The 9,860-nt window shown below is 40.2% G+C and overlaps 1 protein-coding gene across 1 annotated transcript; it reads right to left on the bottom strand.

Annotated features, from left to right (window-relative positions):
• Positions 1–1,490: 1,490 nt before the first annotated feature.
• Positions 1,491–9,453, bottom strand: PRRG4 (proline rich and Gla domain 4). The gene is made up of 6 exons (XM_076343896.1): positions 9,390–9,453; positions 8,396–8,511; positions 5,201–5,364; positions 3,895–3,943; positions 3,033–3,168; positions 1,491–2,302 (listed from the first exon to the last, which is right to left on the bottom strand). Exons 2-6 carry the CDS (start codon positions 8,499–8,501, stop codon positions 2,074–2,076), a joined length of 684 nt encoding a protein of 227 aa, XP_076200011.1. The 5' UTR covers positions 8,502–8,511; positions 9,390–9,453; the 3' UTR covers positions 1,491–2,073.
• Between the last annotated feature and the right edge of the window lie 407 nt (positions 9,454–9,860).

The raw sequence follows: 9,860 nt of genomic DNA, 5'->3' as shown, positions 1-9,860 counted from the left end.
GAATCTCTGAACTCTCACAAGCCCTGTGCAATCCCTTTCCTTGAAAGTGCTCCTATCAGTCCCATTAAATCAGTCATTTTTGAGTCTCAGGAAAAATCTAGAGAAAAGTGTGCTCTATAGCTCAAGATGCACATTAACAAATTTAAAAATTGTTAGCTAAATGAAAAGGAAATATGGGAGAAATGTTTTTGCAAGCTTATAATTCTATAGCTTCATCATAACTCTGTATTTTAGTTATCAACAGTGATCTCGCACAATTCACTTATTTCAGTATTGCAGAATAGTAACCTCCAAAAACTTCAAAATGCTTTTACAAGTAGGGTGAAAGTGAATTGAAGCTATCCCAACGAGGGGATTCCCCCATCTCTCAACAAGAAAGAAGCTGCAAAGAGGTTTGTGACTTGTCAAAAGCCAAATCTGACGCTGAAGCTCTAGGAATAAGAACAAAGTCCAATGTCCACTGACACCAGCTGGGCTGTATGTATTTTTCAAAGGGCAAGACCTCCTTGTGTAGCATTTTCAATATACGTTCTTTATATTCCAAGATTTGGAGCATTTTCTTCTTTACAAAAGCATTTACAGATTAAAAATCTCATAGCAATCCTCTGCATCTCACTCAATAGTGCTGTAGGTTCTAGCATGTTAAAAAACATAAAAGTCAGTGAAATGTTACATACAAATATTCAACCTTGAGAATATAAAGTGCATTTTAGGCACCAAATTAAAACACCATTTGCTGCTGTCAGCATTGGTCAAATGGGAGTGTGTGTGTGTGGGGGGGGAATTTGTTGCTTCTTAAAAAACTTCATTGCACGTGTCCAACTATATAGCTACTGTAATACAAGAAAACACCAGCCGGACATGTTGCCTGTGAGACCCTCTGACATGGCTTCCTGTGGCTATGGGAAGCCTTTTCCACTACGGTGCCATTTGACTAGGAGGTAAAGCAACAGCAATGTTGGTCTGTGACTTGCTCAACGAGATCTGTAGGCCATATAGTGCTGGGGGGTGGATGTAAATTTAAGGGTGGCTACAACTGGAGATAAAGAAATAGTGTTGATACAGTTAACCAGTAACTCCCTAAAATTCTTGACTACTGCTCTGTGGATACTGGTTATTTATCTAATACCATGTTTCATGCTACTTAAAGGTATCATTTTGTCACCCCAGCAGGGCAATACATACTTATGCAAAGTGCTTCTGTGGGGTAGTTTGGCCTTTGATTCCACAAGCTAAATGTCTTTTTCAACATTTAAATTTTTAAACTGCAAGAGAAACATTATCTGTGAAACCTGGGTACTTTTTAAGCAAGGGACAAATGTCTAGCTATTTGCTTAACATCCCCCGACCCATAGTACTCTGCTTGTTCAGCACTAAATACCAGGTCAAACTGAATATCAAAACCGTTTGATAAAAGTATACTTTGTCCAAATGGGTAATGCGCCATGCCATTAATGGTTCCTTTTCATCCAAAACTACAATCACAAAAATACAACAAATTGAGTAGTGTTAACCAGCAGTGTCTAAAACAAACCAGTGTAATCCAGAAGCAGTAATATATATACATTTAAAAGATCAAATTATGAAATAATTTTCATATGCAAATCTATTACTAGAATGAATAGAAAATTCACACAGCAATGAAGTGAATCTATCAAACAACAAAGCAGACTTCTTATGGTGGTTCAAAGTATTAATAGTCACAAAAAATGGTGTCAATAAAACCAATTAAAATACTGTTCCTTCTAGAGAAAAAAAGATGAAACTATTAATGAAATATCAGTAGTATAATGGGATGGCTCAAAGTGCACGTGGAAGAGGGTGGCAGATGTACAAGATGTACTCTTTATGCATTCTCTCCTCTTAGCGCAATAACCTTGTGCAAAGAATAGTCCTGCAGCCTTTGCAACAGATAACCTCTTTTCCCAAATGGGATTTTCACTTGTTCCTAGTTGTGCTAAAGATCTTTCACATTTTTGTAAACTGTCTTGCAATATGCAAGGTAACACACACTTTTTAAAAAAGTATGTTACATTTCAGTAATCCCCCCTCACCCCAGAAGGAGGTTTGTGACTAAGGGGCAGGAAGTGACATAGACTTTTTAAACACCCGTGCCCCTTTTGGGGGCCCTGGATAGGGGGGTGGTGGCACGTCGTGTTGTCCATCTGAAGTAACTGCTTGCTCGTAAGTTGGTAGTCCTGAATCATCAGTTCTGAGAGGAAGTGGGTTTAAAGAAAATTCTTCGTGCCTTCTGAAGATGCTAGATGAATTGCGTCTTCTACTTCTTACATAATCCAAGTGCCTAAACAAAGTTAACAGCATTATAAGTGGCAGCTTCTGTTTTAAAGGGAAGAAAGAATATAAAGTCTTAGTTGTAACACCCACCCCCCCCCAAAAAAAAAAAACCACCAAAAACCCCAAAACTAACAAAAAACCACAAACAGAAAAAACAACACAAAAAACCACTTGCCTTCAATGATCATAAAGACCAGAAGCCAAATACTCTCTCCAAACCACAGGGTAAGAATAGCTCAGTAATGTGAAATTTATAGGGAAGAGGAAGCACAGAATCCTCTTGTATGCCTTTCATGTTTACGATACAGGAACAAGAAGGGCTAGAAAATTGGTAGAGAAGCATTTCCTCCAGCCTACTTCATTTCACATCTGAGGTAGACTACATGCCATGAAGAGCATACACCCCACTTTAAAGAGTGAACAGAACACGTTAGGCTTTCCACTGCAGGCCCTAACTTATTAGAATGATTCCATCTTTTTAGTAAGAATATTTTGGAACCAAGAACACACACACACAAAAAAAACCCCAAAGGTACGTCAGCCATGGAAGTGTTGTTTCATAACTTCAGCATAACTACTGCTAGCGCTCACCTAACTTGGCTTCCAGGAAAGAAAGAACTAGAACTCCCATTGGATTCTCTGAGAATACAGTTAGACCAACTCACAGTGATTTTTAAATTCCACTCTTAAGAGTTTATTTTGGCGCTTGGGTTTTTTTAAGCAGTTAAATTCCTTACCCTGGTGGTTGCGTTGATTTGCATCTACTTTTGCAGCAGTAGAAGATAAGCAGTACAATTATAACTAACAGTACTCCAGCAGCAACCAGACTGACGAGAAGTCCTGTAACATTAATCTTTTGTAGTGTCTCATCACCTGAAGATAAAAAATTGGTTATTTTCATTATGTGTTCTTTCCATCTACATAGTATACAGTATATGCTGTGAAATACTAATTTTGCTGTGCTTTAAGGCTGTTAATTTCCACAAATGTCTAGCTTGTGGTGAGAAGCCATATCTGCACAACACAACCCAAGAGTATCATTCACATTCAGCTTCAAGCAAAAGTGAGTAGATATTCCCTTTTCTGTACATAAAACTGTTGAGATGTCTGTCTTCTAATGCCTTCCAAATATTACTTTGTGTACTCGTGACCTTGATCAGGCTGTAGATCTTTCCTCAAGTCATATTGACCATTTTTTATAAAACATCTGGCATAAGACTACTCTGAACCTGAACCAGACTGTTATATTACTATTAAAGAAATGGGGGGCGGAGGCGGGACAAACGAAACAAAGCCACAGAAAGCAGCCACAGAATTACTGGAAATTTTACTGACTGTGTAATAAAACAAAGAAATGGACAACAAAATTCATATTGTTTTTAAGTACAGACTTATAATGGATCCCACTGTGAGCAAGACACTTCAGTGAGTACGTTTTATTGAATCAGATAATGTAATATACTTGCACAGTTCATAGTGAATTTCAGTAAAAAGATCAATTCTGATTTTGCTAACTGAATGCATGGTGTATTTTTAAGCATGTACTATTATAACAAACAAAATATTGCAATATAAGAAAATAATAAAAAGATGACTTACCTATTTTTATTTTAGGGCCTTTAATTGAATAGTCTTTCCAAAAATCCATCTATAAAAACACAAAGGATCAGATTTGTATGAGCTATATTGGCAGGCTTATTAACAATTTTTTTTATACGGTACTGTGGGCAAAATTTAACAATGGCATAAACAGAAGCAACTCCCGCTGAAGGATTTGTACTTGCTTATCCCACCATATTTTTCTTATATGTTCAAGTTTGCATAAAAATTACAATTTCACAAAGAAGCAAATGCCAGCTGGTGAAAGAGAAAAGTGCATTTAACTGTCCAATGTTACCTCATATTTCTGCCTGATTACAGTAGAAGTTAGCATATATTCTGACACTAAAAAAATGCTTACAATTAATCTTTGTAAATCCCTACAGAAGAGTATAGAGGCAAAGTCAAGTTCTTAAGAATCGGACATTTGCATGAACAGTATTTGAATTCATATCAGGAAAAATAATGGGATTCATTTCAGAGAAAAACCTTTGTTGCATGACTGTTATGCATTAAATGTGTTTAGCTGTAATTTCCACTTTTGCTACCCAGCAAATGACTCCATCAAGATTCCGATTTAACTTTCACCTTTTTCTTAGGAAAAGGCTAGCAATGGCAAACTAACATTTCCCCCTTCAGAATAGGAGTGTATTCCTTGCTCTTTCTGCGGGTTAGTGCAGAGCACACCTAGAATCACAAAGAGATTCTTGCTGCATGCAGCAAGAGCCAGTCTTCAGACAATCATCACGTTCCATTATCGGGCTGAAAGGTTTCTTACGTATTTTTCTCTTTTTTATACCAGGTTTCTTCCAAGCTGTGTATAGGTAGTGATTTAGAAGATAATGCTATAGGAGTACTCAGCAATAGCTGAACTGTGGATTTACTCTGTACTCCTCTCTTCTAAAACACTACTTTGGCATGACACAAGGACACGATCTGCCAATTAATACATAGAGCATGTGGAACACATTCAAATTGGATGCTGAGAAGTTACTAAAAAAAAAAAAAAAGAGATTCTGAAAACACATATAGGTATATCCACAAGTGGTATGTCTGAAGTTTCATTTACATTTGTTAGCAGAATTGGAGCCCTTATCTAAAGTCTGTAAGGCAATAGTAGATATTCAGGTGTATTCACTGTGTATCTAAAGCAATAACCACATCTAACTGGGGCCTCTCCTTTTGCAGTAAAAGAAGCAATCATCTTATTTTAAGTGCTGTTCTCTGAAGGGCTACAGTATTTAGATACAGTAATGATTTAGTCAATAACCTCCTTCAATATATTAAATTCAGTTTGAACAGCTACCGTTTTATCAGGGTCTTCAAAAAATTCTCTTGCTTCTTCATAATTGCACAGCTCTTCAAAGCATTCTCTTTCCAGGTTATCTGCTGTGAATGCTTCAAAATCAAATCTGTTATTCAGAAGATGCCGTCCAATGAATAAATTGGCCTCCTTTTCTGATGTGAACACTAATAAAAAAAAATCAAGTTGATTTAAAACAAGTTAGGAAAGCTAAATTTGGTATTTTTAAAGGATATCCTAAAGGAGCACATTGAGACCCCTTCTTCCCCTAGCATCTCTCAACTACATACAGGAAAAAGAAACATCAAGGTCTCCTCCTAAAATGTCTTCTTCACTGCTAACTTTTCTAAGTACACAATAGAAAATAAACATATTTTCCTTTCTCATAAAGCATTTCAGCTATTCCTTATGCTGGCCAAGAGAATTTGATTCTCATGACAGCTGTTGTTCAAGTTTTGGTATTATCCCTCTGGGATGGGGGCATCAGTTTTTTACTGGAGCTCTTAAGAACAAAGTAATAGGTTGCATAAAGCAGAAGTTCAGTCAGATGCAAACCCAGCAAGACACTGACCTACTGGAGGAAGGAGGCAAGGGGGGGAAAAAAAGGTAAAAAAAACCCAAAAAACTCTTCCTTCTAAAGAATCCTCAATATACATTTATCAACATTCTGGTATCTGTGAGTTCCAAATTTTGTTTGTGGAATTTGGATTTTAAATCATAGCAGCAGAATCCTATTAATTTTACATTTGTTCTCTTTTCACAATCATGGCAGCAAGTTTTATGTAAAGGTCGGCATATTGCCAAGTTTGTTTGTTTTAAATTAGTCCATGATAGGAGTTTACTGACAACGGGCACTTCTGAAAACATTTAATTATTTTCTTCTTTTGTGCTTATTACAGGCCCCATGAGGCCTCATGGAGTACATTGTGAGGTGAGATTCCAGAAGAGTTAGTGAAATTGTAGAAGGCTTTGGAATACAGGAATGCATTTTCTCACCAGGCATTTTCCATAGTCAAGTTTTAGCCTGCTCTTGCTACAGCTTCTTTAAAAAAAAAAAATCTTTATATGACAGAACTAGCTTTCTGGCTTGCTTTCTAGTGAAAGCCTAAGCTATACTCCAAGAAACTCAGACTATTCTGTTAAGCAAAATGACTAGAGGATTATTTTTGCAAGTGTAATGCAGAAACAGCATTGTTACATACCAAGCCAGACGGCTAAAAAAGGAGATAAGATTCAGAATAACATTATTCAGCTACAAATTAGCTCTGTGTTCTTGTTAGCTTGTTTGCCGAGATTATCGCATCATTCAGGAATTTTTACCCTAATAGTTACTGTTAGATCTTGCAATGGTATCTCAAAATGGTTTGCTCTCTGAAAACTAAGAAAACTACAGTGTAACTTGCATAGTGGTTGTTTATGTCTTTAATATTATAGTATATTGAAGGAATATTACAGTATATATATAATTTATATAATATTACAGTATCTATTGAAGGAGCCACACGTGTACGCACACATTTGTGTAGGAAGGGAAATGTGTTATTCTAAAGTAATTGCAAGAAAATCTAAGCTTAAAATATTTATGCTATATCTAAGAGTAACCAGAGAGAAGGACTTCATCCAAAAAGAATCCCCAGACCCACAAGTGGAAAGGGAAAAGAATTACATGGAAAAAAATATTACCAGTATCTTGATTAAGTGCAAATCGCAAGAATAACTTCAGTCTTCTGAAACAGAGATCTTCAGTTTTGCTCAGTAGTGTTTTATTCCTTACCACGCAAGTAGTATTTGCTATACTTCTGAATTAACTTAGGTAAGATAATTGATGCATTTTAATTAACATGGAATGCATAGGCAAGCTGCCTGGAGCCTAGGACCCCTAATTCCCAGTGATACATGCTCCTTTTCTCTTTCGAAGAGTCTTTATCCATTTATCTGCACTTTTTTCATTTTGTAGGACATAGTCAAAGTGCACCTATCTCCATCTCCGAATTACCTACAACCTGACTAAGATAGCATTTGGAGAATGAAACAGATGGATTTGAATTCTCCCCTATATGTGAGGGAACTGCAGTCCTTAGGCCATGGTTCAACGAAATGGTAAATCCAGTTTTAGGATGCCTAGCATTTAAAAATGCATCCACACGATGTGCTAAATAAAGTAACTCTGCTGGTAAAAGATGTTCAGAAAATGCTGAAGGGTTAACCTCTCCATGCAGGTACCTCATATTCTTGGCAGCTGTTCTACTTGCTAAATTATTGGATGAAGAGTTGGGCCCCTCTCTTTCCAGCTCCATCTTTGAAGGAGTGATCTGGGCCTATTGTCAGGAGAGGGTTCTACACCGTGAACTCACAGGAAAGAGGCAGCCTGGCAGCCCAATGTGTTATGCCACAGAGCAATATGGATTTTAATGAATAACCTGTCTCAAGCATTTTTCTGCTAGCCATGTTTTCTGCTCAACATACTGCCCTGAAGGAGCCTCCTGCTCAATGAGATGACTTTTTAAAGTCTGCCTTAAGGTTTCAGCACGCTACCCACGGAGGAGACTGGACAGCTAAGTTACAAATTCCTTTTTGAAGCTCTGATGCTTAAATGTGAAGTGTCACACAGCTTAGCATTGTAGTGCTTGAGTCCTTTTTGGGAACTTCATTTGTTTTTACCTCAATTCCTCTCCACTTCCCTCCCTCCAAAGGGCAGAACTGCAATAGCAGCACTATGTTTAGCTTTACAGGTGTTGTAAGGGGATCTGGTACTGAGAAAAAATACCAATCTCAAAACAAGCAAATAAACCCTTTCAAATACAAAGCAATTTTAGATATACAAATAAAACTGTGATGTGCTCAAGTAGTACCAAAGCAGTACTGTCTTAATACAGATTTCAAACTTTTGGAATTTTGATGTTACTTAGAGGATTCTGGTTATAGCAATGACAATAACCCTAGAGACCTAAAGAAAGCTCAGTTGTCCCAATCTGCACTTCCTACTGGATCTGATAAATACTTAACATCAACACCCAAGTCAATTATCAATCATTTCAGCAAAAGATATTCAAATATTCTAAAATTAAGCATAAAACAGCTTAATTTTTTTAATGAAGTAAAAAAAAGCTATTTACATACATAAAAAGATTTCTCAGCAGAAGCAGTTAGATACAGTTTTATTTTGGAAAGCATAAAATCACGTTAAAAGTAAGTTACCATCTTTCCGTTCAGGTTGCTTCAAGTTATTTAATCTCCCTGTGCAGTGAGGAAATGCAAACATCATCACCTGTAGTTGACACAGCAGTACCAAAACCGCAAACATGGCGTGGTATCTGTCAGACAGAAACTAACGTGAGTTAAAAAAAACCAGCCAGCTCAAGTCTTTTGGAATGTCAGTGATGAACCTTGAATGAATCCTATAAATGAAGTCACCTACATGCAAGCTACACGCAAGCACCTACATGCAGTTGAGGCTAATGGATCCCTAGAACAAAAGCACCGATCCAAACTGGTCCTGCTTGTCTCTTGTGTTTTCGTTGCGTAACATCCGCACATGTCACCGGGGCCGCTCTCACCTCAGCCGGGCAGTACCCTCCGCTCTCCCCTCCCGGGGAAGCGGCTAAACAGAGCAGCGGCCCGGTTAGCTGGCGAATTAACGGGGAAAGGTCACACACGAGGTGCTGCAGGTGCGCTCTGAAACTTCAGGTACCTGCGATTTTGCTACCAGAGCAGCAGCTTATAAAAACTGCTGCCGACGTAAAGAGACGTACAGAAACCATTTTGTCAGGAGAAAGCCGTTGCCAACCTCCTTGCGCCCAACACTCCAGGGGAGACTCTGCACTCTCCCACCTAGGATGACTGTAGGAAATAAGAATGAAATAAGACCTGAATTCTTCCAAGAGACACCCAACACCGAGAAAAACACGATCGATCGCCGCCTGAAGCAGAGACGTGCGGCCACCACCCGAGGGCACCTACGACTCCGGGGGAACAGCCGTCCCGCGGCCCTGCTGGGAGCTTCCCCCAACGGCTGCCCGGGCCCGCCGCGGACGAAGACCGCTCTGCCGCCCCGGGACCGGCCCCCGCTATCGGAGCCGACTCGAGTCGGGCAGGTACTGGGGGAGCGGGAGGCGCCGGCCAGGAAGCGCTCCCCGTCCCGCCTGGCTGGAAGAAGGGGCGCCCCATCCCGCTTCCCGCCGCGCGGCCCTACCTGCCCCGTCGAGGGTCCGGTGGCGACCTGAGGAGAGCGGCTGGCCGGGCAGCGTCTCTCGGGGCTGCTGTTGCCGCGGCGCTTCCTGGAAAGGGTGCGGCGGAGTCACAGGGCTGTACCTGGGCCGCCCACGCTGCCCGGGGTCCGCGCCTCCGCGGGCGAGGGCGGCGGCGGCACCGGCGGGCTGGGGCCTCCCCGGGACGGAGGTTGGAAACGCTCCTCGAGAAAAAAAAGGGGTCGGCCGGGAGCGCCGGGACGGCCGGAGAGGGAGCCGAGGCGGTGGCGGTGCTCTCCCTCGGGTCCCTGCCTGGGCTTCGTTTCCAGAAACCTAGCCGTCTCCTCAGCTCACCCCTTGCACTTCTCTGAGGACAAGGTAGCGGTCCTTTTGTCTTCTGTGAACAACTTTTACTGTTAAAGCTGACTTTTTTTCCCCTGGGTTAATCATGATGCTGAAAACCTGGTTTGGCTTTT

The sequence above is a fragment of the Aptenodytes patagonicus genome, chromosome 7 (genome assembly GCF_965638725.1).
Source record: "Aptenodytes patagonicus chromosome 7, bAptPat1.pri.cur, whole genome shotgun sequence".
NCBI lineage: Eukaryota > Metazoa > Chordata > Aves > Sphenisciformes > Spheniscidae > Aptenodytes > Aptenodytes patagonicus.
The sequence above is the reverse complement of the archived record's forward strand: the minus strand, read 5'-3'. Positions and strand labels throughout refer to the sequence as shown.

Excerpts from the sequence above, each read along its gene's own strand:
- PRRG4 (XM_076343896.1), bottom strand. The coding sequence starts at position 8,501 with ATGTTTGCGGTTTTGGTACTGCTGTGTCAACTACAGGTGATGATGTTT. Across the intron at positions 5,365-8,395 it reads GCAACCTGAACGGAAAGATG|TGTTCACATCAGAAAAGGAG; the intron begins GTAACTTACTTT and ends TTTTTTTATTAG. Across the intron at positions 3,944-5,200 it reads TTGAAGACCCTGATAAAACG|ATGGATTTTTGGAAAGACTA; the intron begins GTAGCTGTTCAA and ends GTGTTTTTATAG.